This window comes from Arvicola amphibius, chromosome 7 (assembly GCF_903992535.2).
Source record: "Arvicola amphibius chromosome 7, mArvAmp1.2, whole genome shotgun sequence".
NCBI classification, from domain to species: Eukaryota; Metazoa; Chordata; class Mammalia; order Rodentia; family Cricetidae; genus Arvicola; species Arvicola amphibius.
This window is the reverse complement of record NC_052053.1, coordinates 70,574,667-70,601,482: the sequence shown is the minus strand read 5'-3', so window position 1 is coordinate 70,601,482 and position 26,816 is coordinate 70,574,667. Positions and strand designations below refer to the sequence as shown.

Genomic DNA, 26,816 nt, shown 5'->3' with positions numbered 1-26,816 from the left:
CCCCTGGAGATGTAGCTGGCCTGGTCTCTCAGTGTCTTCTTCCATGTATGATGATCCATGGCAGGAGCAGTGGTCTCTAGCAGCTGTAGAAGGTCCTCTGAGGATCATGGTCTTCACCCCACGCACACAGTAAAAAAAAAGAGCAGTTGTCAGCAATTCATATGAAAGCTTCTTAGTGCCAAATGGTAAATGACAGTGACATTTGCAGACAGGCGTGAGTTGTCCTTTTCCTGTAAAAAGGGGAGGACGCTTTCTATTTCGTCTTGATGCATATTTCATACAGAGATCACTGCTGATATGAGGGTAAGTCAAAACTGTGGGGAGGCCATGCTCTAAAAGCAGAGGAAGGGACAGAGGGTTTATCTCCCAGTGTGGAGATCTGACCGGCAACTGTGCATTGGGTTTGGAGAGCGTCATAAGCTGGGCTGGGCTTGTAGCTCAGTGGTAAAGCACTTGCCTAATGCATAAGACCCTGGGTTCCGCGCCTAGTACTACCCAGAAATCGATGTTTTAAGCACACATATGTGGTCTGGCTACTTTGGAGGCAAAGGCCAGGGGATCTCTTGAGCCCAAGACAACATGATGAATTCACATCCCCCAAAACAAAGTATAATGGAATAAAATAGCTCCACATACCAAGGGGCTCCTGCCCATCAGGAGGCTAACTGCTGCTAGAGACAGCAGAGTAGGTTGCTCAGTGTTACTAGAACTCTCTGAATTCTAAGCTGTGGCCCATCTCCCATTTGCATGAAGCCTTCCCTGGTGGTTTTTACTGTTTATGGGGTCTTGTGAAGAGCAGCATTAGTGCCAGTTTAACCACCTCTAGTTAGTGTTGGGTGTGTTGTGAGCTGTGTTGTCTGTGTATCTCCCTTCTGTGCACTCGACCTATCTTGCTAGGCTTCCCTGTGTGTATGGCTGTGTCTTCCAGCTCTGCTAACCTCTGATCTGTTCTCTGCTTTCTGTCCTGATTGTAGTAGTACAGGCCCTCGTGCCTCCTTCCTTTTCATGAATATCTTGACCATTCTCAACTCTTTTCCTCTTCCAAATTCACCTTAGAATTGGCTTGTCAGCTTCCTCCAGGAGTGCCATCAGCCATCTCTGAGCTTGGTGGGAGTACACTGAGTCTGAGTCTGGATGAGCCTACACGTGTGCTGTGTGCCCTCTCTAGTCGGCTGCAGAGGGACCTGCGCATGTGAATGCCCTGTAGTACCTGAGTACTGTCTTCTTGCTGTACATTTTTTAGGCTGTTCTTGGGTATCATAGAACTGCATGTCTAACAACTCAGTGATCTGATTAATGTGCGTACTGCTTTTTTGTTTCCCAAATAGGATTACATCCCAGTAGACCAAGAAGAGCTAAGAGATTATGTCAAGGCTAGGCTGAAGGTCTTCTATGAAGAAGAACTTGATGTCCCCTTGGTCTTGTTCAATGAAGTCCTTGACCATGTACTCAGGATTGACAGGTAGGCTTCACCCCTTACTACCACAGCCCTCTCCTTGGCTGTGTGCAGATTCACCATGGGCCTCGGGTGTCTTTCCCCACTCCTCAACCTCAGCCTTGCTGCTGAGCCCCTTCCCCTTATCCCTCAGCCCAGCCTCACTGGCCCAGGCTTCCACTCCAAGAAGAACCTTTCTTCCTGCGGTAACTATGCAGGCCTGCTGCCAGTTTGGGTCCTTCAACCTCCAGCTAGCACTGGGCTCACCCCCTCATGTCATTGGCATCTAGAGGACAGGGCTGTGTCTTCTGGGTCTTCGCATGTCTGCTAGACAGCACTTAGCAGCTGCTGACCAAATGCTTTAACATACAAGTTCAAGGCATGATGAAAATGTTTTAAACACCATCCTAAAAAGTCATGGGTATGAGTATCAAATGGGAAGTGAGTCGTATAAGCCTGGCAATTTATCTCCTCTGATGATGTTCCAGAATATTCCGACAGCCTCAAGGTCATTTGCTTCTGATTGGTGTTAGCGGAGCTGGAAAAACCACCCTGTCTCGTTTTGTTGCCTGGATGAATGGCTTGAGCGTGTACCAGATCAAGGTGGGTCTGCTGGGTAGCCTCTTCATTCCAGAGTCTTGATTCTGCATGTCGCTGTTGTATGAGAAAAGCCCTGACCTGTGGCTGCTTCTGCAGGTCCATAGGAAGTACACAGGGGAGGACTTCGATGAAGATCTTAGGACGGTTCTGAGACGTTCTGGCTGTAAAAATGAAAAGATAGCATTCATAATGGATGAATCCAATGTCTTAGATTCTGGATTCCTGGAGCGAATGAATACCCTTCTGGCCAATGGAGAGGTAGGGAGTCATGTGTTGTAATGTGTTTCATAGTATCTCCTTACAAGGTAATTAAGCCACAGTGAGGCTGTTCTATCCCCCAGGTTCCTGGGCTCTTTGAAGGGGATGAATATGCCACACTGATGACTCAGTGCAAAGAAGGGGCCCAGAAGGAAGGCCTGATGCTGGACTCGCACGAGGAGCTCTACAAGTGGTTCACCAGCCAGGTGATACGCAACCTGCACGTGGTGTTCACCATGAACCCGTCCTCAGAGGGACTCAAGGACCGGGCAGCCACTTCACCAGCTCTTTTCAACAGGTAATGCTCACCTCTGCTGGCTCCAGGTCTTGGAACTGGACTTCCATCTGTGGCAGACCCACTCTGGGGAGCTGTTCGAGATATGAGCATCTCTTTCAGGTGTGTGCTGAATTGGTTTGGTGACTGGTCCACTGAGGCACTGTATCAAGTTGGCAAAGAGTTCACCAGTAAAATGGACCTGGAGAAGCCAAACTATATAGTGCCTGACTACATGCCGGTTGTGTACGACAAACTGCCGCAGCCACCGACACACCGGGAAGCCATCGTGAACAGCTGTGTGTTCGTTCATCAGACTCTTCACCAGGTGTGTGCACTTTTGAGCGCAACATGCAGAAGCAGAACTAAATGGATCTCAAGTCAGACGTCTGGGAGCTTCACAGCTGGCCCGTAGTGTTGCAAAAAGCAAATGCTTTTCCTCAACTCTTCATGATGCCATGCTTTTTGTTCCTGTTTTGTTTTGTTTCTCAAGACAGGGTTTCCTTTGTGTAGTCCTAGCTGTCTTGGAACTCACATTGTAGACCAGGTTGGCCTCACACTCATGGGTTACATCTATTCTTGTCAGTAGTCTTTTCCCTCCTTCTTACTACCTTTTTCACCCAGGCTCTGTCCATCTAGAACAAGAGGCACTCATGTCTCCTTAGCGGATCAGATGGGGACCAGTGAGATGCACAGTGGGTAAAGGTCCTGCTGTGGAAGCCTGGTGACCTGATTGATCGCAAGAACCCCCAAAAGGTGGAAGGAGAGGACTAACTCCTGAAAGTTGTCCTTTGACCCTCACGCACAAACCATGGCACATGTGCCCACACGTACATGTTATGTGCACGCAGCAATAAAATATAAGTAAATAAATGGCCAGGTGGGCAAAAGCTTTACAGGCTATAGGAGCCAATGCTGTGCAGTACAGAAGCTCCCATATGCCATATAGGAGCACAGGAGTGGCTGTTCACAGTGAGTATTCATACTGTACTGCACTTCAGAACTGCAGTGTAGGCTGTGACCTGCTGACCTTAGTGGTCAGCCCTTACTTTAGGAGCTTTGTGTGTGTGTGTGTGTGTGTGTGGTTTTTTGTTGGTGGTGGTTTTTGGTTTTTTGGGTTTCAGGAACTCACTCTGTAGACCAGGCTGGCCTCGAACTCACAGAGATCCACCTGTCTCTGCCTCCCGAGTGCTGGGATTAAAGGCATGTGCCACCACCCAGCAACTTTAGGAGCTTTCTAACAGACAAATCCAATCTCCTGACTGTTGAGAAACCTTTATGAAACCCACTCAGAGCTGTGTGCAGCTGTCACATAGAGTTCCCACAGCCATTCCAGTTGCTCTGTTTCTGATACCTCCCTTCCAGCATCAACCAAAGCTGTTTAGCACATAAAACCTGTTCTTACTCTTTGTTGTTCACTAGAAATAAGCAAAGGAAGCTAGGCTCTACCTTTAGCGACTTCCTGCAGTCCCAACACTCTTGAAACCTTAAACCTTAGTTAGGACTCGAGAGATGGCTGGCTGCCTTTCCAGAGACCTGGGTCCCAGCCCTCACATGGCAGCTCCCAACTCTGTAGCTCTAGTCATAGGACACTGACACCCTCTTCTAGCCTTCATGGCTACCAGGCATGAACATGGTACACAGACATACATGTAGGCAAAACACCCATACACATATTTTTTTTTAATTTTAAAAAAGGAAATTGTACATTCCAGCCTGTGTTACATAGTAAGATCCTGTCTTAAGCGGGGGGGGGGAGACGACTATAGAAACGACTCAGTGGTTAAGAGTATTGTATTGGCTGTTCTTGCAGAGGTCCTGAGCTCAATTCCTAGCACTCACAACCATCTGCAATGAGATCTGGTGCCCTCTTCTGATCTGCAGGCATACATGCAGGCCAAACACTGTATACATAATAAATAAATGTGGGGTTTTTTTTAAACATAAAAATAAAAAAAAAAAACTAAACACGGCCCACATTGACATAGTAAATCCATTGTTTATGGGGCGTTTTTCACATCACATGTGCTTCTAAGCCAAGTGTGGTAATCCCAGCACTTGGAAGATAAAGGCAAGAGGGTTGGGAGTTCGAGTTCAGCCTGGGCTACATGAAGCCTACCTCAAAATAACAAAAGAAATGTTTCCAGGATGGGTGTTTTGTATGCGGTAGCTCATCAGGGTTTAAGGGTGAGGGTTTGAGAGCTGAGGCTGGCTTGAGTGTTCTGACTTATGAGCGCCAGGCCCACTCTCCCATGTCACACTGCAGTCTGACAGGATATAGTTGAGGCTGAGGAGTGAGGAATTGAACTTTGTCTTCTAAAAGGCCAATGCACGCCTGGCAAAGCGAGGAGGCAGAACGATGGCCATCACACCTCGGCACTACTTAGACTTCATCAATCACTATGCCAACCTTTTCCATGAGAAGCGCAGCGAGTTGGAGGAGCAGCAGATGCACCTGAATGTTGGGCTCCGAAAAATCAAAGAAACTGTTGACCAGGTAGAGCAGAAGCAGCAGCCCCTGGGGAACCCCAGAGGACTTGCTCTTTGTCTCTGTCTTGAATATGGCTTGTTCCTTAGGTGGAAGAACTGCGCCGTGACTTGAGGATCAAGAGCCAAGAGCTGGAAGTAAAGAACGCAGCAGCCAATGATAAGCTGAAGAAAATGGTGAAGGACCAACAAGAGGCTGAAAAGAAAAAGGTGCATCCCTTTATTCCAGGGAACTTACCTGCTGGACTGGCACGTGCATGCAGTAGGAGGGTTGGTTTGGAAAGGGCTCTAAGTTGAATGGGTTAGCAGGGTGTGTGTTGGCAGGAGGTGAGACAGGTTCACTTAGCAAGTCCCCCAGCGCTTTAGCCGTCCTTGCCTTCCAGGTCATGAGCCAAGAAATCCAGGAGCAGCTGCACAAACAGCAGGAAGTAATCGCAGACAAGCAGATGAGTGTCAAGGAGGATCTTGATAAAGTGGAGCCTGCTGTCATTGAGGCCCAGAATGGTATGTAAATGCTGTCAGAGCCTGGCTTCACCGAGACACTGTGTAGCTTCCTATGAGGCCCAGTGGTGGGTGTTTCTGGAAGCATTGTAATCAGACATTTGAAGCCTTTTCTAAGTGCTCCGCCTGTTTCCACCCCAGAGCAGAGCTCATATAGCACCAGTCTGATTTACTGTAGCCAAGCCCTTCTTGTAAGCAAAAACTTAGCAAAAGTACTCTGTGTCTTGCTGAGCCTGGCGCACAAGCCTGTAGTCACAAGTAGTAGTGAGGTTAAGGCAGGAGGATCTAAAAATATAGGGACGGAAGAGACGGCTGAGCAGTAAGAGTTCTTGCTGCTCTTACAAAGAACTCAGGTTCAGTCCCTAGCACCCACCTGCCCCTCACTACTTCCTGTAATTCCAGTTGCAATGGTTCCAGCATCCTTCTCTGGCTTCCTCAGGCGCTGCAAACATATGGTGCACATACATACCTGCAGGCAAAACACTCACACTCAGTGGTGCACGGGCACAACTTTAATCCCAGCACTCGGAAGACATAGGCAGGGGGGTCACTAGTCTCTCTTCCTCTGTCCCTGAAAGGCCCATGAAGCGCTGTAGCAATAGCTCCCACATTGGTCTGTGGTCACCCAGTAAAGAAGAGTGACCTTAGCTGTGCTCTGTCTTGATCACTAGAGTTTGGCTGTGTCTGGTGGCCTAGCTATTAGCACTTTCACTTCACACCACAGAGTCACACCACCTACATAGGCTTTGAGTTTCCATGCAGAAATGGATGTGAAGAGAAAGTTTTCTACTGAGTAAAGTATTTACTAAAACTTAAGTTTAAAACCCTGCATTTCAGTTTATAAAGGTAATGGACTCTTTAGACAAGCCATTAGACCGCTGTAAATTATAACAGATTATGAGGCTTGCGCAGGCCTCAGCCTGTCTGTGGCTTGGGGTCGCTATCTGCCTCATAAAGCAAAAGTGGAGGTGTTATCTTCTGGGAGAACAAGTCATATTTTCTCTGAAAGGTTTCCCTCTCCTACATATTAAGTAACAAGAGAGAAAATAGCTGGGAGTGGTTGTGGCACATGCCTTTAATCCCAGCACTGAGGAGGCAGAGGCAGGTGGATTGGATCTCTGTGAGTTCAAGGCCAGCCTGGTCTACAGAGGGAATTTCCAGGACAGTCAGGCTACAGAGAGAAACCCTGCCTCAAAGACCAGAAGAAAAAGGAGAGAGAAAAAATAATTATAGCTGGTTGACAGTGTAATTCTTGAAACTAAAATAATTGGACACCCTGCTTGCCAGGAACAGTTAGCAGTTTAGGGTAGGTGAGGTAAGGTGTGCTCTAAATGGGGCAGAGCCCTGGTGGCAGCTCTGTGCAGTCTCACCTGGACTCTGTCTCCCCACCGTGCCCCTGCTGGTCAGCTGTGAAGTCCATCAAGAAGCAGCACCTGGTGGAGGTGAGGTCCATGGCTAACCCTCCTGCGGCTGTGAAGCTGGCCCTGGAGTCCATCTGCCTGCTGCTGGGGGAGAGCACCACAGACTGGAAACAGATCCGCTCCATCATCATGAGGGAGAACTTCATCCCCACCATCGTCAACTTCTCGGCAGAGGAGATCAGGTGAGGTCCTTACTGGAGAGACTGAGGCCATTTGCAGTGGATGCTTTCTAAAGGGTCTACTTGGACATCTCTGGCATGTCATCTACTAGAGGGAACGGGTCACACTAATCCTACAGATGCTTTTCAACACTGTCACAGAAAGAAACATCCTCATCTGCGGATGTTTTCAACATCGCTGCCAGCGGTCAGCTTCATCCTCCAAATATCTGTGAGTGCAACTGCACTCGGCCCTTGCTGCAGCAGAGCAAGGCTCTTCCAGCTGTTGCCCCAAAACTGACCCGACCTGCTATAGTGAGGGGACCAGAGCCAGGAGCTGGCAGACCCTGTCCTGAGCAGCCCTGTCACCTTCACCTGAGAACCAGGCCTCAGCCAGCATATCAGAACTGCTAGGTCTTTACATCTGTATTTCGTGGAAATGCATTATTTTTATTTTGTGCATGCTTAGAAATAATTTCCTCTCCTAGTGATGCCATAAGGGAGAAAATGAAGAAAAACTACATGTCCAACCCCAGTTACAACTACGAAATTGTCAACCGGGCTTCCCTGGCTTGTGGCCCCATGGTGAAGTGGGCAATTGCACAGGTGGGTTCCTCCACAACCGGCCCTGCCGCTGGGTCCATTCTTCTGTCACTCCTTTGTTTCCATTACTGTTATGTCATTTTCTCAGCTTTTGTTCATTGTTTGTGTTTAAAAGAAAACCATAGTATAGGTTAGGTGGAAAGAGTGTGGGTGCCAGGAGGAAAAGATGGAGAAAAGTCATGCCTTTAAATCAGTTGGGTTAGATACAGATTTAGCTTATTAGGAAAGGAAAAGGCACTGCCAAGGGTGGAGTGGGCTAGTGATCTGAGAAAGGGCCCAGAAAGCCAGTTCTTAGAAAGGGCCCAGAAAGCCAGTTCTTCCATGGGCGTGTGTCCCCTGGGCGTGTGGAGGTCAGAGGGTCTTATGGAGTCATTTCTTTCCTTCTACCTCCACATGGGTCCTGAGAAGGGCTCACATGCCAAGCACTTTGATCTGCTGAACCATCTAGCCATAGGGTTTAATTTTAAGGGTTTGGTTTGGTTTGGTTTGGGGGGGGTTGTTTGTTTGTTTTGTTTTGGAGACAGGGTTTCTCTGTAGCTTTGGAGCTTGTCCTGGAACTAGCTCTTTTTTTTTTTTTTTTTTTGGTTTTTCGAGACAGGGTTTCTCTGTAGCTTTTTTGGTGCCTGTCCTGGAACTAGCTCTTGTAGACCAGGCTGGCCTCGAACTCACAGAGATCAGCCTGCCTCTGCCTCCCGAGTGCTGGGATTAAAGGCGTGCACCACCACCCAGCTTAAGGTTTATTTCATTATTTTTTTAAATTCTGTTTGTGTCTGTGTTGTGAATGTGTGTACATGAGAAATCCAGAGAAGGGCTGAGTGCTGGGAAACAAACTCAGGTCCTCTAATGTGAGGGGGGAAATTACTCTAGACTGCTGAGCCATTTTCTAGACCCCACTTGGTTTTTGAGAGAATCTCCCTTTAAAGCCCAGATTACTGCAGCCCAAGTGCCAGTACTACAAGCACCAGCACCATCCCTTGCTTTTATTTTTAACTAGCTATTCTAAGTAATGGGCTTCATTGTGGCATTTTTCACGCGTTCATGTCATTACACCTGTTCCTTGTTCCATGTCATTGTTCGTCACACCCTATGCCTTGCCCTTCCCAGCTGAATTATGCAGACATGTTAAAGAGAGTGGAGCCCCTGCGGAATGAGCTGCAGAAACTGGAAGATGATGCCAAGGACAACCAGCAGAAAGCCAATGAGGTGGAGCAGATGATCCGGGATCTGGAAGCCAGCATCGCCCGCTACAAGGAGGAGTATGCGGTCCTCATCTCAGAGGCCCAGGCCATCAAGGCAGACCTGGCGGCTGTTGAAGCCAAAGTAAGCCTTGCCTTGCTGCCCAAGGTTTTCCGAAGTCTCAGTTACATAGAAGGTCCTTGTGGCCTCCCTGGTGGAAGCCATGATTAACAGGTGTTGACTCATACAGTGAACCGGCTCTTGTGTGTTGGGACCCTGAGTTTGCACTAAGAACACTGACTTTAACTCACTTCCTCCTTGAGTCCTTTACATAGGCTACCAGTGTGTCTTCCCCTTTGCCATACCCAGCTGTTCCTCACCTCAGGCATGTCCCAGGTATAGATCTGTCAGAGCTGAAGGTTAATGCTCTGCCTTGGCGTGTGCTCTGATGAGACCCCAACACACGTGTTATTAGTGTCTATAGCCCAGCCTGAGTCTCCAGGGCCATGGACAGCCTGAGTCTACTTCTAGTTCTCCTGGACCCTGAACACAATGTAGATATTTTTTTCTCATTAATTCAGGGGTCGGGTATGTGTATGCCATAGCACACATGTGGAAGCTAGAGGACACTTTTGTGAAGTTGGTTCTCTCCTTCCGCTATTTAGGTTGCAGGGATGGGACTCTGGTCATCATGGCAGCAAGAGCTGTTACTCACTGAACTGTCTCATTGGCCCCATGGCTGAGTTCCTCTGTAGTATTCAGGGTATTCCTAAATATGTCGTTTCATTTGCGTCCCCCTCTCCGCCCCCTTTAGGTAAACCGGAGCACTGCGCTTCTAAAGAGTTTATCTGCTGAAAGGGAACGTTGGGAAAAGACCAGTGAAACTTTCAAAAACCAGATGTCCACCATTGCTGGTGACTGCCTCCTGTCCGCTGCCTTCATTGCTTATGCAGGGTACTTTGACCAGCAGATGCGCCAGAACTTGTTCACCACCTGGTCTCATCACTTACAGCAAGCCAACATCCAGGTAACCGGCAGTCCAGCCAGCCCTGGGCACATTCTGACCAAGTCCTACCTGGACCGTCTGTGGTGCCAAGTCACAGGGGAGATAACCAGCCCCCCTCTCAGTTCCGCACAGACATCGCAAGGACAGAGTATCTCTCCAATGCTGACGAGCGCCTCCGCTGGCAAGCCAGCTCCCTGCCTGCTGATGACCTGTGCACGGAAAATGCCATCATGCTAAAGCGCTTCAACAGGTATGTGCTTCCAGGCCAGAGGTACAGCTAGGACCGTGTGCATGGCCGTCCTGTTGAACTGTATCCACCACACCTGGATGGAGGAGATGGCTGGAAAGTGGTGTGCGGAGGCTGTGCTAAGAGGGCAGTGTTTGCTTTTACATCTTTGTTCAGTTCTGCTCACCACGGGAATGCTTCAGAGAGATAACTTTATTTAAGTCACATCTGTTTGTGAATAGGAGCCTCTGCCTTTCCTGGTGGACTCTTCACCTACTCTCCTGTCACCTCACCCTCAGGTACCCACTGATCATTGACCCCTCGGGACAGGCCACAGAATTCATCATGAATGAGTATAAGGACCGGAAGATCACAAGAACCAGCTTCTTGGATGATGCCTTCCGGAAGAATTTGGAGAGTGCTCTGAGATTTGGCAATCCCCTTCTCGTCCAGGTTTGTGTCTGTATTTGGATTTGGATTTGGATCCTGTTGTGGTCCATCAATCTACAGTTGATGTAAGTAAATCTAAATCACACAGCTCAAACCCTGATGGTGTTTGAACTTTGTTAGGCTTTGTTTGATACTAAAACAAGAAAAAAAAAAACCCAACCAGGTGTGTTAGCACACACCTTTAATCCCAGCACTCAGAAGGCAGAGGCAGGTAGATGTTTTGAGTTCAAGGCCAGCCTGGTCTAGTAAGTTTGAGGATGCCAGGGCTGCACAGAGAAACCCTGTCTTGAAAACAAACAAAAGCTGGTGTTCAGTATATGGCTGATAAACCACGTGGTTAACATATCTCTGAGCTGGTTTTCATTGCTGGGGATAAAACCCAGGCCTCACACGTAACAAGTGCCCTTCCCAATAAAAAGGCATAACTCAACTTCTTAGGATCACAGGCAGGTCTTGGTGGCTTGTGGATGGTGCACTGGCCCAGATAGGAAACTGACATCTGCTTTCTGTGTCCCACTTAGGATGTGGAAAGCTATGATCCAGTTTTGAATCCAGTACTGAATCGTGAAGTTCGCCGGACAGGAGGGAGAGTGCTGATTACCCTTGGTGACCAAGACATAGACCTGTCACCATCATTTGTCATCTTTCTGTCTACCCGAGACCCAACTGTAAGCAGGGGACACTTAGTACATGAGCAGGGCGGTGGTATTAGGAGGTGACTGAAGCCACCAGCCTGCCTTGTCCTTTCTGACAGGTGGAGTTCCCACCAGATCTCTGTTCCCGGGTCACCTTTGTGAACTTCACAGTCACCCGGAGCAGCTTACAGAGCCAGTGTCTCAATGAAGTGCTTAAAGCAGAAAGGCCCGACGTGGATGAGAAGCGCTCTGACCTCCTGAAACTGCAAGGTAGGTTCTGGTCCTCCACTTCCAAGTGGTGGTGCAGGTGGCAGGCTGGGCTCTGAGGGACGAGGGGGCAAGGATGACACTGGACACCCCAGGGAAGAGGGATGCCAATCCTGTCTTCTCTCTCAAGGGGAATTTCAGCTGCGTCTACGGCAGCTAGAAAAGTCTCTGCTGCAAGCTCTCAACGAAGTGAAAGGCCGAATTCTGGATGACGACACCATTATAACCACCCTGGAGAATCTAAAGCGGGAAGCTGCCGAGGTCACCAGAAAAGTGGAAGAGACAGACATTGTCATGCAGGAGGTGGAGACCGTGTCCCAGCAGTACCTGCCACTGTCCACTGCTTGTAGTAGCATCTACTTCACCATGGAGTCTCTGAAGCAGGTGAGGCCCTTGGCACAGCAGCCCTGAACCCACTCTGGCCTGGGGCCCACTCTGATAATCACGTGACTTCCTTCCAGGTTCACTTCCTGTATCAGTACTCACTGCAGTTCTTCCTCGATATCTACCACAACGTGCTGTATGAGAACCCGAACCTGAAGGGAGCCACCGACCACACGCAGCGCCTCTCCATCATAACCAAGGACCTCTTCCAGGTAGAGAGCAGAGCGTGCGTCTGTCTGGTATGAGGATACAGAAGCACTGTCTCCAGAACACCAACGTTCCCTTCTTGGTCCCCAGGTGGCATTTAACCGAGTGGCTCGAGGCATGCTGCATCAGGACCACATCACCTTTGCCATGCTGCTGGCAAGGATCAAACTGAAAGGCACCATGGGGTGAGTCCAGCTCAGGTGTGGATGTGGCTCTGCAGGTCATCCTGGCATCTTGTGTTAGGGTGCCTTCTTCTTTCCCTGGCCTTTGAATCACAACTGTTGTCTCAGTTTCTGTGTAAAGATACCCTGCCTGTGGCTGGAGAGATGGCTCAGTGGTTAAGAGCACTGGCTGCTCTCCCAGAGGCCCCTGAGTTCAATTCCCAGCAACCACATGGTGGCTCACAACCATCTGTAATGGGGTCTGGTGCCCTCTTCTGGCCTGCAGGCATACAAGCAAACAGAATAATGTATACATAATAAATAAATAAATAAATAAATAAATAAATAAATAAATAAATAAATATAAAATATTTTTTTAAGAAAAAAAGATACCCTGCCTGACCTGTGTCCCGCTTCGCAGGGAGCCCACCTATGACGCAGAGTTCCAGCACTTCCTCAGAGGGAAGGAGATTGTGCTGAGTGCCGGCTCCACCCCCAAAATCCAGGGTCTGACTGTGGAGCAGGCAGAAGCTGTCGTGAGGTTGAGTTGTCTGCCTGCCTTTAAAGATCTGATTGCGAAAGTTCAGGCAGATGAGGTAATTGTCTTACACGTGTTCCCAGTGAGAAATGTCGTCTGTGAGCAGCTTGCTCGTGTCTGGAAGCCCACAGTCTTGACTGTGTGCCTGTGTCAGACCCTAAAGGTCTGCTCAGCCAGTGGAGCAAGAGCCTGGGCTGCGTGCCCAGAGCCATACACGCCAGGTAGCTGTTCTGTGCTGACACTTCCCTGTTGTCTCTGCAGCAGTTTGGCATTTGGCTGGACAGTAGTTCACCAGAGCAGACCGTGCCGTACCTCTGGAGCGAGGAAACACCTACAAGTGAGTCAGATCCAGGCCCCTGCCATTCTCTCTCTGAACCTTAATATAAATTTGGGTGTGATGTTTCCCAAAAGAAGTCATCAGTGACTCCCCAGCATCAGAACGTGTTATAAGCCAGTCCAGAATGGTGATGAGCCCTGAATCCCAGCTACTCAGGAGACTGAGATGGGAAGATTGGCAGTTCCAGGCCAGCCTAGGCTACATGGTGAGATCTTGTCTCAAAACAACAAAATCACCATTTTAGGAAACCATTTAGAGAGATGGCTCCTAAGTAGGAGTTGACTAAGAAATGGAGAATCAGATTTCTAATTCCTCCCTCATGTCATCGTTAGTGACCATAGGAGGATGGAGGAGGTGAGTGATATCACATAACTCAGTGATAGAGTACTTACCTAGCAGGCCTAAGGCCCTGGGAAGTCACTTCTCCTTACTGAGGTGTGGGGATGCCTAACAGATGAAGGGGGAAAGTATTTGTGATTGTGCCCCATGGACTGAGTGCATCATACCTGGCCCTGGGCTAGCCAGGCCACAAGAGGAGGGCGGCAGCAGCAGCATGTGGTCTCAGGGCACAGGGCACAGGGCACTCAGCCAGCCAGGTTTCTGTTTTCCAGTGAAGTCTTACAGGTCTGCCGCCAACAGACACGTGTGCTGTGCTTTTAGAATCAGTAGGTGAGGGCCAGCAAGATGGCTCTGCGGGTAAAGACCTGCGTTCCATTCCTCTGACCCACGAGCTAGGAAAGAACCAACCCTAGCCATCCTGACCTCCACACTCCATATGCAACACACAGTCCACGGATGAGCTGGGTGTGGTGGCTACACATGATTGTACATACAAAATAAAAAATTTCAAATGTATTAAAAAAAAAAACTCCCCCCAAGGGCAACATAGAAAGAAACCTTGTCTCAAAAATAAGTAAAGTTTTATTTTTGTCAAGCATTGTACTGCATGCCTTTAATACCAGCACTGAGGAAGCAGAAGTATGGATCTCAGTTCAAAGCTACCCAGGACCACATACTGAGATCCTAGCTCCAAAAGATAATTTTTTTAATGCAACAGATTAGGGGGCTAGGGATTAGATGGTTTAGTGGGTAAAAGTGATTATTACACAAGACAGGTGACCTGAATTTGGATCCCCAAAACCTACAGACAGTAGTGCGAGCATCAGTGACCCCAGCAGCCCCCTGCGAGGAGATGGGAGGCAGAGAGAGAGACCAACTAGCCTTGGTCACACAGTAGTAAAGAGATACCCTGTCGCAAGCTGAAGGGATTGATGCCTGAGGTTGTCCTCTGCCTTCCACACACATACCATGTTATGTGAGTGCACATGCTCCCACATACAGGCAACCACACATAGTCAACAAATGAGCCAGGTGTGGCAGCCACACACACCTGTAATCCCAGCACCTTGGAGGAAGAGGTGGCAGGATCTTGAGTTCAAGGCTAGCCTGGGAATTGTCTGTGACAGTAGTAATATCAACCAATGGCACCTGCTCGGTACTCCCATGCCTAGTGCTAAAAACTTGTTGCTGAGCATCTGAAATGTCACAATAGGACAGATGCTCCTTGGGCCCAAGAGATTCAGTAGGGTGTGTGCTTGTGGGCAGGTTTGAGCTGAATCTCAGGCTGAGCTTTTGGCCGAGCCAGTTCCCTGAATAGAGAAGTCAGAAGGGATGTTATCTCCAAGAGTGCCTTTACTCACCCTTGCCATATCTCATTCCAGCTCCCATCGGGCAAGCCATCCACCGCTTACTGCTAATTCAAGCTTTCCGCCCTGACCGCCTGCTGGCCATGGCCCACATGTTTGTTTCCACAAACCTCGGGGAGTCCTTCATGTCCATCATGGAGCAACCACTTGACCTCACCCACATTGTGGGCACAGAGGTACTGTCCCAGTGTCTCATCCTGGCTCCGTGGACAGCATTTGCCTTGGCACCAGCAGCTGGCCACAGCCCAGGCACACTGCTTCTTGGCTGCAATCTCCCCAAAGCCAAAGCCAACAAACACCACCTTCAGGTCCTATCTTGCAACTGATTGTCTCGCATCTACCTTTTCATTTACAGGTGAAGCCAAACACACCTGTCCTGATGTGCTCTGTGCCTGGGTACGATGCCAGTGGGCATGTTGAGGACCTCGCAGCTGAACAGAACACGCAAATCACTTCTATTGCCATTGGTAAGGACACTTAATGGTTTCGTGGACATGTGCCAGCCTTGCGCAAAAGGCTGCTGCTGCTCACACTAAGCTTCCTTGTCTCAGGCTCGGCAGAAGGCTTTAACCAAGCAGATAAGGCCATCAACACCGCTGTGAAGTCAGGCAGGTAGGTGCGATTGGCTTCTTCTTAAAGACCTATGTGTACCCAGGACCCCGTGAAGGCTGTCGAGTCACTGTGACTTGTGTGTGTGCAGGTGGGTGATGCTGAAGAACGTACATCTGGCCCCAGGCTGGCTAATGCAGCTGGAAAAGAAGCTGCACTCCCTGCAGCCACACGCCTGCTTCCGACTTTTCCTCACCATGGAGATCAACCCCAAGGTGAGCAAAAGGTGTAGGAGCTCCGGGTGCTGGTGCCTTCTGTGTAAGCGGTGTGCACAGTCAAGAAACTACCTGCATCAAAACCAGAGGGTTAGCTGGGTGTGGTGGCACATCTGCAAGCCTAGAATTTTGGGTTCTGGGGCAGGAGGATTGCCAGGAGCTTGAGGTCAACCACACCTTGTCTCCCTAAAATAAAAGCACACATCATAAAGGCCACCTTCTCCCTCAGGTGCCAGTGAACCTGCTCCGTGCAGGCCGAATCTTCGTGTTTGAGCCACCGCCTGGGGTGAAAGCTAACATGCTGAGGACATTCAGCAGCATCCCTGTCTCTCGGATCTGCAAGGTACAGGGCCTGGCTCTGGATACCCTGCACATGAACCCAAGACCAGTGAGGTCCCAAGTGAGCAGAGGCACCCCAGAGCTATGACCCAGAGTCCACTCCAGATTGCATAGTAGGCACAGCCTCTGAAGCCACTCTCTGCCCCTGTGCCACATGAGGACAACGGTACTTCAGCAAAGATCCCTGTCAATTCTGCTTTTCTTAGTGCCAAAATCCACTGTTTGAGTCCATTTTTAGAAAGCCTGTCTTGTAGAAACCTGTCTAAATTCAGGTGCCGTCGTATCTGTCCTGGTCCACAAACTGGGTACTTCCTTCTGTTGGCCATACTGTTTGACTGCTGCTGCAGTCCAGGTGACCGAGGTGTGAGGGTGTGAGTCACTCTGCAGATCTTTACTTCTAAAGTAGTGTCTAGTTTCCTTAGACAAGCACATGATGCTCTATGATGATTCTGTCCTTGGTCTTCTTCCTCGTCTAGTCTCCAAATGAGCGAGCCCGCTTGTACTTTCTCCTGGCATGGTTCCATGCCATTATCCAAGAGCGCCTGCGCTATGCTCCGCTGGGGTGGTCAAAGAAATACGAATTTGGAGAATCTGACCTTCGATCGGCTTGTGACACGGTGGACACATGGCTGGATGACACAGCCAAGGCAAGTAGGCTATGCCACACCAAAGATGCCAGTATACTAGGGGAAATCAGACACATCGCATGTAATGTGGGAAGATAGAGGATCTGAACTCAGGAGTGCTAGTGTTTTAGCAGCCAGAACTGAACAGTGTAGCACTTGCTATATGGGAGTAGGTCCCAAGTGAGCAGATGCTCCCTCAGAAGTACAGAGCCAGCCCCTTGCGTGTACGCATGTGACTCAGCCTCTCTTCACCCCAGGGCCGGCAGAACATCTCACCTGATAAGATCCCATGGTCTGCCCTGAAGACCCTGATGGCCCAGTCCATCTATGGTGGCCGCGTGGACAATGAGTTTGATCAGCGTCTACTTAATACCTTCCTGGAGCGTCTGTTCACAACCCGGAGTTTCGATAGTGAATTCAAGCTGGCCTGCAAGGTTGATGGGCACAAGGATATCCAGATGCCTGATGGCATCAGGTATGGTTGCCTGTGGGTCAGAAGTCATGGCGGAGGGAGCATTTGGAGCCAGTTTGCCCAACTCTGATTCCAAATGTCCTGCTTTCTCAGGCGAGAGGAGTTCGTGCAGTGGGTGGAGCTGCTGCCTGATGCCCAGACGCCCTCGTGGCTGGGCCTGCCCAACAATGCCGAGAGGGTCCTGCTTACCACCCAAGGTGGGTCGTGAGTCTCTTCACTCCTCTAGAGCCTGCTGAGTAGGGCTTCTTCACCTCTGGAAAGGTGCAGAAAGATGGCTTTAGTTCCAGGTTGGAAGCACTGATAGGGGCTTGATTGGTAGATACACAGGCCTGTGCCCTAGCCTGGGCCAAAGGCAGAAAAACCAGAGTTCAACATCTGGTCTACACAGCACACCCTAGGCTCAGGCTACATGAAACCATGCCTTAGACAACAAAATATACCTGTATAAAGTCGGTTTTTGTTTTGCCTTTCACAACATTGCAAGTAGAATCCAGAGCCTAACACAAGTTAGCAGGGCTCTGTGAGTGAGCCGCAGACACTCCCCTTCAACGCTGTTTTAAAGAGCCTGGCTTCCTAGCACCCATATGCTAGAGACAACCGGGTCAAGAGTTCTTGGCTAACCTAGGCTGGCCAACATAGGCTACATAAGACCCACTTTAAAAACATCAGGTAAGGAGCCAGATCAGTGGTGGTGCACACTTTAATCCCAGCACTTGAGAAGCAGAGGCAGATGGATCTCTGAGTTCAAGGTCAGCCTGGTCTACAGAGCAAGTTCCAGGACAGATAAACCCTGCCTCAAAAACATACACACAAAAGACTTTCCCCCTGAACTGCTGAGAAGTAACTTCAGCCAGAAGAGAGCCAAGAAAATAAAACTGGAAATATATTCAAAGTGCCATCTAGTCAGCGATTCTAAAGCAAGACTCTCCAGATCAGTAGCAACAGTGTAGTACTTTCTGGGAGTGTCAGGTCTAACCTGATTTCTAGGAGAAGGCTGAGAAGAGGCGGGGGCTGACGCAAACGTTCCGAAGCAGATGAGGCGGGCCGGATGGCTCCCAGCTGCCTCACCCTTCTGCAGAGAACATTCTCTGGGAACCTGCCTATTTCTGAGGTGCTTCACATGTCGGAAGTGCTTGTGGGAGGAGGCCACCTTTGTGAGAAGGTGGGGACTATTGTCAATGGAGAGTGGGTAGTGAACAGCTGTTCCATGTATTTAGTTTGAAAATGAGTATTTGAGACCTGGAAGCTAAGCAGGTTAGGTACAGCCTCTCCAGTATATAAGCCATCTGTCGTTGTATGGGTCTCAGAAAATCACTGGGGCAAGTAAGACCAGGAGTAAGTCCTGTGTCCCATCAGCACTGTCAGGAACTTGGTGCCCCAGGGTCACTGCCCAGCTTCTCAGCCTTCCCAGTCCAGAAAGCAGGGAAGCTCAGCAGTTTGACTTTCAGTCTCCATGGGAGAGGGCCAGGCCAGGCACTCATGTGCCTTCAGTCACAACTGGATGTGGGCAGAGTTCACAGGAATCCCAGCTGCCGTCCCAAATATCCCCATGGCAGACTGAATGCATGGCTTCTGAGACCCAAAGCTGTATGAACATACTGCAACATCTTGGGGCATGCCCGGACACTGGATCTGTCTTTTCTTCTGGGTTTACCTCTTCTCTGGGCCTGGTCTGCACTTGGATCATGTGTGCACAGTCCAGTAGACTGCTGTAGTGACTTACTGGTGATGTACCACTGCTTCTTTTTTTTTTTTTTTCTTTTTTTTGTTTTTTGAGACAGGGTTTCTCTGTGGCTTCTCTGGTCTAGCTCTTGTAGACCAGGCTGGTCTCGAACTCACAGAGATCCGCCTGCCTCTGCCTCCCGAGTGCTGGGATTAAAGGCCTGCGCCACCACCGCCCGGCTTTTTTTTTTTTTTTTTTTTTTTTTTCTTTCGAGACAGGGTTTCCCTGTAGTTTCTAGAGCCTGTCCTGGAACTAGCTCTTGTAGACCAGGCCTCGAACTCAGAGATCGGCTGTACCACTGCTTCTTGACATTGAACTCTTCCTCCTTGCCTGCCTCCCACCCATGGCTGGCCTAGGTGTGGACATGATCAGTAAGATGCTGAAGATGCAGATGCTGGAGGATGAGGATGACCTGGCCTATGCAGAGACAGAGAAGAAGACGAGGACGGATTCCACATCTGATGGGCGCCCTGCCTGGATGAGGACACTGCACACCACGGCGTCTAACTGGTTGCACCTCATCCCACAGACACTGAGCCCACTTAAGCGCACTGTGGAGAACATCAAGGTAGCTGGGCTGGAGCCTTCGCATTGTCTTAAGAGTCAGTGTGCTAATCCAACCTTGAGCAAGAGGAAGGCCACTTTTAATTGAGCTGTTTCAGAACTGTCCATGATCTGAGAGTTAGGGGCAGAGGTCATTCTTTATATTGGGAGCTGGTGGCAAGACTGGGGCGTAGGATAGAGCTGAGGCCCTCTTAAGGTTGACAGATTTTCCTCTTCTCTTTGGTTTTAGGACCCTTTGTTTCGGTTCTTTGAAAGAGAAGTGAAAATGGGAGCCAAGTTACTCCAAGATGTACGCCAGGACCTTGCTGACGTAGTCCAAGTGTGCGAGGGGAAGAAGAAGCAGACCAACTACCTGCGCACACTCATCAATGAGCTGGTGAAAGGTGCTGAGGTGCAGGGTTTGCCAGTCAGCTGTCCACTCCCGTGGATAGGCACCCTACAGCCCTAAGCCTACATCTTTTCAGGCTTCCTCAGGGTGGCTCAGGAGCGGGGGGAGGGTCTGAGAACCACCCCTGCTTTTCAGGGGCTTCCCTGAAGTTTTTGTGCAGCTTCTGTGACTTTGTAGGGTGATGCTGCAGTGAAGGGACACAGAACAAGCAGGAGCAGGGCAGTGTCCCCAGTCTAGAGACAGAGTGCACTTGCAGTGCTGGGCCCCCAAGCGTACACCCCACGCTACTCTGACAAGTATGCTCTGGGCCTTCTGGGTGTGGACAGGGTACCAGGTGCAGCCAGGAAGGAGAGCTGTGCTATGCAGGTGTTGGCAGCCTGAGCCACTTCAGCGGCTGGGGAGTTGGCAGAGCTGATGCCAACGCCTGGGCCTTGGTTCCTTGTTGCAGGGATCTTGCCTAGGAGCTGGTCCCATTACACGGTGCCTGCAGGCATGACGGTTATCCAGTGGGTGTCGGACTTCAGTGAGAGGATCAAACAGCTACAGAATATCTCACAGGCGGCCGCATCTGGTGGTGCCAAGGAACTGAAGGTAGACAAGCATGGCCCTGAAAAGTCAGGGTAGTGCCTGTTAAGCTGGACTTGGGTGGAAAAGTGGCATTGGGGACAGCCCAGGTCTGTTCCTGACCTGCTCTCCTTCCCCGGGGCTGTTTCTACAGAATATCCATGTGTGCCTGGGTGGCCTGTTTGTGCCTGAGGCCTACATCACTGCCACCAGACAGTATGTGGCACAAGCCAACAGCTGGTCCCTGGAGGAACTCTGCCTGGAAGTCAATGTCACTGCCTCACAGAGTGCCACCCTTGATGCCTGCAGCTTTGGGGTCACAGGTAAGCTAGTATCTGGGTGCTCAGACAGCCATTCAGTGTGACCTGATTGTAGTGCAAGTGGCCAGGCAGAGCCCCAGTAAGCCTGTGGGTGCCCTGTAAGCAGGGCTGGGTGGCTGGGGCCACTTCAGCCCAGGTCTCCATGTCTCCTCACAGGACTGAAACTTCAAGGAGCCACATGCAACAACAACAAACTGTCACTCTCCAACGCCATCTCCACAGTCCTCCCGCTAACACAGCTACGCTGGGTAAAGCAAACAAATGCCGAGAAGAAGGCCAGCGTGGTGAGTACCCTCTCCCTTGCTCCCTGGCTTTGCCTGGGCCATGCCTGGGGACTCCACCTGCCTGGCAACAACTTCACCACAGCCCTGAACCCCACGGGAGCAGGAGCTTCCTGTCTCCAGAGTGAGTCACAGCAACCCCCTGTCTGTCCTACAGGTAACCTTGCCTGTCTACCTTAACTTCACGCGGGCAGACCTTATCTTCACTGTGGACTTTGAAATTGCTACAAAGGAAGACCCACGCAGCTTCTACGAGCGTGGAGTTGCAGTTCTGTGCACTGAGTAGAGCTAGACTTTTCTCGGATCCCTTCTGGAATAGTAACATTCAATATCTAACATTCATTAATCCTTAAGCGTCGGAAAGTTCGATGGACTGGTGAGAAGAAAGTGTTTGGTCTGCGCTGGAGGAAGTGAAAGCTGCTGCTGAGGTGGGGACAGGGCTGGAAAGCTGCACGTGTGTGTGTGTGGACGGCTGATGGAACGGCTTGTTTTATTATAAAACACTAAGCATGGCAGCCTCCCCCTCTTGTGGTCTCTCTGTCTGCTGTGAGAATCCTTGCGTCTCCCCCATGCCCACCTCACCCTTGTCACCATGGTCACAGACACTGAAGCAGCAGGCGAGGCCAGGAGAACTGCGCTTGATCCAGAGCCTGCCTACAGCTGTGTTCTTGACTGAAACTTGGCTGTCTGACACCTCCATCCCCAGGCACCTTTTCTGTCCTAAACACAGTCCCTGCCACCAATCCCCCTCTCCACACTCCATATCCATACCACCCAGCGTGGTGAGGGAGTGGCCTTGGCCTCACAGTAAGGGTGGCAGTGAACCTGGTTCTAGAATCGGTTTCCACCGTGAGTGTGGCACTTGGTGGGCAGAGGCTGTTGTTAGCTGTAAGGACTCCTTAACAGAGCGGCACTGTCCTAACCCCCAAGGGCTCCGGGAGCAGACACAGCAAGCCCATGAACAGAAGGAAGTGGCCAACCCTCACTATAAACAAAACTGCCAACATTATCTCCCTGAGGAACAGGAACATGGAGGTGACTGCCCTGCAGAGCCCACAGGAACCACTGTGGCTTTCCTTGCTGTCCTCCAAGGATGTTGCCCGAGTCTCTGGGGACTGCTGGGAACACTAGTTTCGCCCCAGCCCCATAATTGTACTTCTGGTTCTGGGAGCACCTCCTCCCCAGGGAGCACTCCCACCTACTCCCTCTTACAGTCAGAAGAGTCAGTTCTGCTAGACAGTCACCACCCGCCCTATTGTCCTCTCTGGCAGAGCCAGCCTGGGCACTGAGGAGCAAGACCCGACCCCCTAACCAGTGCTGGAATGGCCCCAAGGTGGACCTTGCTCTGCCAAGATTGGGCACCTCCTTGTGGCACCTTTTTTATTTGTCCTTGGGAACCTTGTGGTCCTTGTCCATGCCATGGGGATGACACTAGATTGGAGAGGAGATGGGACCTGGACTTCTAGCGTCTGCATCAGACTCTTGCTCAGCTCTCACTACCTACAGAAAAGAAAATTCCAATGAACAAAGTGGCAAAAGTGGAACAGGAAGAAAGGTGCCACCCACAGTGAGCACAGCATTCTCTCAGGCTGAGTCTGAGCTGACTGTAAGAGACCCTGCTCCCAGGTGGCACAGAGGGCTTGATCAGTGCTTGCAGTTAGACTTCTGAACATTCTAGGAATGGGGAGGGATCTGCCCTGCCCCCTGCTTCAGCCCGCAAGCCAGCACTTAGGAGACTAAGGCAGGAAGGTTGCTGGGGCTATGTCACAAGATCCTGGGGTCACAGGGCGGTGGCAGCACATGCCATTAATCCCAGCACTCAGGAGGCAGAGGCAGGTGGATCTCTGTGAGTTCGAGGCCAGCCTGGTCTACAAGCGCTAGTTCCAGGACAGGATCCAAAAGCTACAGAGAAACCCTGTCTCAAATCAAACAAACAAACAATTAAATAAATGAGGAAAATGAGATAAAATAAAAATAAATAAAAAACAAGATCCTGGGTTCTAGCAGGCCCAGGGAAGGCCACTGGAACCATCCCTGAGTTGTAACCTATTTAACTATTTTTTTACATTGTGTACGCACACGTGCACAAGCACACCACTATGTGTTCCTGTGTGGTGGTCAGAGAACATTGTGTGTCAAGGATGGTTTTCCCCTTCCACCATGTGGGTCCTAGGGATCGAACTCTGGTCATCAAGCTTGGCAGCAAGCACCCTGACCCTCTGAGCTGTCTCCCCAGCTTGGTAGAGACCTGTTTACCACTCATCACTATTGGTCTTGAGTGTGTCCCTAACCCGGCCCCTGGGCGAGGCCCCATACTTCTTCTTCCTCTTAGTTCTCTCTGGCTCTGAAAGGAAAAGCTCCAGCTTCCTCTTAGAAAGCGACAGCCTAGGCCCCTTGTCTCTCTCACTCCCAAGTCTGGGAGGTGGCCGTGACGCTCTGGCTCTGCTCGGCAGGTGTCTGCTCATCTCTGGGGTCTCCACAGGAATGAGGGGGTTGGCAGCCCTTGTCATCCTCCAGTCCTCTGGTGATGGAGACAGCCTGGCAGGCCACCCATTGACCTCCTGGGGGTCGAGGGCCTTCAGTTCGCCCTCAGGCTGCATGTCAACATCATTGACTTCCAGGGCGATGGGGGCCCAGCCAGACGCTTTCATGGTGAGATCTGGAGCCTTTGGCGGGACCGAGTCTTCCACACGGGTCTCCTCAGCAATCTTGAACTTCAATGTGTAGGAAGGTGTGTTGCGGTTCCTGTCACCCAGGAGGCGGTAGGCACGCTGGCGGTAGTTGCGGTAGGTGGAATGACCTGGAGTGTCTTCTGAATCACCATCATAAGGATCTAAAAACTAATGACAAGGTTTTTGAGGGCTTGGCTATGTACAAGACTCAGTTCCCGTCACCACAGATTGAAAAGTTTCTGAACCAGTGGATAGTCCCGGTAGCAGGCTGGTGTACCACACAGATGCAGAAAAGACCGCTGTGGTGACAATTGTATATGATTTGCTTTGCTTAGATTTTTTTTGGGGGGGGGGGGCGTTTCGAGACAGGGTGTCCTGGAACTCGTTCTGTAGACCAGGCTGGCCTCGAACTCACAGAGATCCGTCTGCCTCTGCCTCCCAAGTGCTGGGATTAAAGGCGTGCGCCACCACTGTCCAGCTTTTGGAACTCATAGCAAAGATTGGCCTGAAACTAACCATGTCTGATCCTCTTGCCTTCCTTCATCTCCCCATCGAGGGATCTTTCTGGGGATCAAACCCAGAGCCTCGTAAATGCTAGGCAAGCACTCTACTGATCTACATCCCCAGATGGTGTGTGTATGGGGGAGGGGGTGTTAAAGATGATCTTACTATGTAACGGTAACTATCCTGGAGCTACCTACATAGACGCTGTCCTCAAACTCACAGAACTCTTCCTGCCTCTGCCTTCCTAGTGCAGGGGTCAAGGCCACCACACCTGGCTTGTTTTACTTGTTTAAGATGGGGTCTCAGGGCTGCAGAAATGGGTCAGCTGCTTAGTCTCTAACACTCACACGGCAGCTCACAGCCATCTAGACTTCCAGACCCTCTCTGGTCACCTTGGGACTGCATACATGTAAGCAAAACACTAAAAGACAGGGTTTCACGGGCTTGGTGTCACGGGTCTTCAATCCCAACACGTGGGAGACAGGGGCAGGTAGGTCTTTAGTCAGCCTGGGCCATAAAGAGAAACCCTGTCTGAAAAACCAAAAACATAAGTAAATCAATAAATTAATTCATTTTTAAATACAAGACAGGGTTTCATGTAACCCTGGCTAGCCTTCAACTTCTCATCCTCCTCCCCGAGCCTCCCAAGAGCTGGGATTATGTGTGTGGCTACCCTGTAGAAAACTTTTTGTGGTTTTTCATGACAAGGTTTCTTTGTGTAGTCCTGGCTGTTCTGGAACTCACGCTGTAGACCAGGCTGGCCTCGAACTCACAGAGATGGGCTGCTCCTGCCTCCCCAGTGGTGGGATTAAAGGTATGTGCCACCAAAGGCAATGGTGCTTTAATCCTTTTAAAGGTGCTTGTCAGGGCCTTTGGGGAGTCCCCCCTTCCCAATTTCTGCTGTAGGGATCAGAACTTCCTTTCTGTGGGCGTATTTTGTCAATATCTGTTCCTGTCTTGTGGCCTCTTGTCCCAGCACTAGAGGTAGGAGAGACAGGAGGTCTGTCCCAAGTTGAGGCCAGCCTGGGCTATGTAGTAAGCCCTCCTCCTCTAGTGACCACCCTCAGATGACGCGCTGGGCTGTGCACACAGCTGCAAACATCCCCCTGCCTGGACTCTGACCCTCACAGCCTGCTCGCCAGGCTGGCCTTGGCTTTGGAGAGCTCCCTGTGTCTCTGGACCCCCGGGGACCTTGGCCAGATCTGAGACCTACCTCTCTCCAGATGCCTTCCGCAAAGTCCATGAGGTTCCTTCTGGAGCCGACCTGTGAAGGAGGGCTTGATGCCAATTCTGCCATGGCAGCTGAACACACGGGGCACTTGGGGTGCTCCCTTCCCACACCATAGGACATACACTTGCCTTGGCAAAAGGAGGGAACCCCGGACAAAAATCTTCCCAAGGCCTAGCAGAGGTAAGGGAGCCCTTCCTGGGCACAGTGAGCCACACAGCGCCCTGGCACTGGTTCTGGGCCCAAAGCCAGAGGGAGGTGGAGGGCTCTGCACGTTCTTTCTCAACTGATCCCTGCACACATGCAGAAGCAGTGAGGTTCACAGAGCTAACGGAGGAGCCCAGGCTACTGAGGAAGGTAGCTTTTGTTTTCTTATCAAAGAGCATTGGAATTTGAATACTTCCAGTTTTGGAAAGGGAGGAAGGGATCCAAAACTTGCAGAGATGACATCCCCCACAACACGCTCCCCCTTGCTGAACAGAAGGGCACCTGAAGGCGATGGCGAGCGTGTCTCTGCCACTTCCGGAAGCCAGCTGCACTGAACGCCGCCCTGATGCAGGTGTGTCGGCTGGGCCTCAGGCTGGCCATCCCTCAAGGCCAGGCACGTGGACTTTACTTAACTAAAAATAGCAAGTTAAAGGACGAAGCCCGGTTCAGAGGTTCTAGAGCACAGGGGAAGGGCAGGCCACAGAGAAGTGGGAGGGAACAGTCTGTCCTACCCTGTAGCCCAGGCTGGCCTTCCTGATTCTCTGGGAATATGAAGCAACTGAGGCAGGAGGAACATTAGTTCAAGGCCAGCTTGGGATATATATATAGCAAGACCCTCCATCAACACCAAGTGAGAGCTGTAGCCAGAGTTCAGTCCATCCAGCACAACTCATGTAGCACACGCTAGACCCGACTCAATCCCCAACACCTGTAAAAATGAAGTGAGACTCAAGTTTGAACCCTACCACCTCCTACACTCAGGAGAGAGGAGGATCAGAAGTTCAAGGTCATCCTTGACTATATAGCAAGAGGCCAGCCTGGGCTACATGAGCTCCTTCCTCAGTAAACAAACCCTATGGTTGGGGTACATACATACAATGGTAGAGTACTTGCCTAGCTCTGAGTTGTGGGTGCAAACGGGGTGGGGAGTGGAGAGCATCAGGAGAGCACAAGACACAGTGCACATAGAGAAAGAGCCACCTAGATACATGAGACGAGACGCTCTCTAAAGTTTAAAAATAAGGACCAGAGTAACTCACTCAGAAATTAAGAGCACTGGCAGGTCCTGAATTCAATTCCCAGCAACCACGTGGTGGCTCACAACCACCTGTAATGAGATCTGGTGCCCTCTTCTGGCCTGCAGGCATACATGCAGACAGAACACTGTATACATAATAAATTTTGAAAAAAGTTTTTAAAAAGTGTAAAAGTGCTAAAAATGGAGCTGAAGAGCTGGCTCAATGGCTAAGGGCACTTGCTCTCTCAGAGGACCC

At 50.4% G+C, this 26,816-nt stretch overlaps 2 protein-coding genes across 2 annotated transcripts in view; one reads left to right on the top strand and one right to left on the bottom strand.

Moving 5' to 3' along the window:
- The window catches only part of Dync1h1 (dynein cytoplasmic 1 heavy chain 1), a 63,900-nt gene extending 42,644 nt beyond the window's left edge, over positions 1 to 21,256 (top strand). The window contains exons 44-78 of the mRNA XM_038336168.1: positions 1,329 to 1,462; positions 1,924 to 2,038; positions 2,132 to 2,293; positions 2,377 to 2,591; positions 2,691 to 2,895; positions 4,891 to 5,064; positions 5,145 to 5,264; positions 5,438 to 5,558; positions 6,963 to 7,158; positions 7,623 to 7,740; positions 8,842 to 9,057; positions 9,728 to 9,940; positions 10,042 to 10,169; positions 10,445 to 10,598; positions 11,117 to 11,263; positions 11,350 to 11,500; positions 11,628 to 11,881; positions 11,959 to 12,093; positions 12,179 to 12,273; positions 12,671 to 12,845; positions 13,049 to 13,124; positions 14,846 to 15,006; positions 15,186 to 15,297; positions 15,382 to 15,442; positions 15,531 to 15,654; positions 15,884 to 15,997; positions 16,470 to 16,640; positions 16,877 to 17,094; positions 17,185 to 17,288; positions 19,171 to 19,382; positions 19,608 to 19,761; positions 20,215 to 20,357; positions 20,485 to 20,653; positions 20,807 to 20,934; positions 21,089 to 21,256. Coding sequence (XP_038192096.1) covers positions 1,329 to 1,462; positions 1,924 to 2,038; positions 2,132 to 2,293; positions 2,377 to 2,591; positions 2,691 to 2,895; positions 4,891 to 5,064; positions 5,145 to 5,264; positions 5,438 to 5,558; positions 6,963 to 7,158; positions 7,623 to 7,740; positions 8,842 to 9,057; positions 9,728 to 9,940; positions 10,042 to 10,169; positions 10,445 to 10,598; positions 11,117 to 11,263; positions 11,350 to 11,500; positions 11,628 to 11,881; positions 11,959 to 12,093; positions 12,179 to 12,273; positions 12,671 to 12,845; positions 13,049 to 13,124; positions 14,846 to 15,006; positions 15,186 to 15,297; positions 15,382 to 15,442; positions 15,531 to 15,654; positions 15,884 to 15,997; positions 16,470 to 16,640; positions 16,877 to 17,094; positions 17,185 to 17,288; positions 19,171 to 19,382; positions 19,608 to 19,761; positions 20,215 to 20,357; positions 20,485 to 20,653; positions 20,807 to 20,934; positions 21,089 to 21,217 — 5,304 coding nt within the window. The 3' untranslated portion in view covers positions 21,218 to 21,256. The remainder of the gene's footprint in view (positions 1 to 1,328; positions 1,463 to 1,923; positions 2,039 to 2,131; positions 2,294 to 2,376; positions 2,592 to 2,690; positions 2,896 to 4,890; positions 5,065 to 5,144; positions 5,265 to 5,437; positions 5,559 to 6,962; positions 7,159 to 7,622; positions 7,741 to 8,841; positions 9,058 to 9,727; positions 9,941 to 10,041; positions 10,170 to 10,444; positions 10,599 to 11,116; positions 11,264 to 11,349; positions 11,501 to 11,627; positions 11,882 to 11,958; positions 12,094 to 12,178; positions 12,274 to 12,670; positions 12,846 to 13,048; positions 13,125 to 14,845; positions 15,007 to 15,185; positions 15,298 to 15,381; positions 15,443 to 15,530; positions 15,655 to 15,883; positions 15,998 to 16,469; positions 16,641 to 16,876; positions 17,095 to 17,184; positions 17,289 to 19,170; positions 19,383 to 19,607; positions 19,762 to 20,214; positions 20,358 to 20,484; positions 20,654 to 20,806; positions 20,935 to 21,088) is intronic.
- A 1,927-nt stretch (positions 21,257 to 23,183) lies between these two features.
- LOC119819881 lies at positions 23,184 to 25,923 on the bottom strand. The gene is made up of 3 exons (XM_038338104.1): positions 25,825 to 25,923; positions 25,321 to 25,371; positions 23,184 to 23,771 (listed from the first exon to the last, which is right to left on the bottom strand). Exons 1-3 carry the CDS (start codon positions 25,921 to 25,923, stop codon positions 23,184 to 23,186), a joined length of 738 nt encoding a protein of 245 aa, XP_038194032.1.
- Positions 25,924 to 26,816: the final 893 nt, after the last annotated feature.

What these genes read in the sequence shown, in the direction of transcription:
- LOC119819881 (XM_038338104.1), bottom strand. Translation starts at nt 25,923, where the DNA reads ATGGCCAGCCTGAGGCCCAGCCGACACACCTGCATCAGGGCGGCGTTC. An exon ending in ACGCTCGCCATCGCCTTCAG is followed by an intron (nt 25,372 to 25,824) that starts GTGCCCTTCTGT and finishes CCTCCTTCACAG; the next exon opens with GTCGGCTCCAGAAGGAACCT. An exon ending in CGGAAGGCATCTGGAGAGAG is followed by an intron (nt 23,772 to 25,320) that starts GTAGGTCTCAGA and finishes CCTTGTCATTAG; the next exon opens with TTTTTAGATCCTTATGATGG.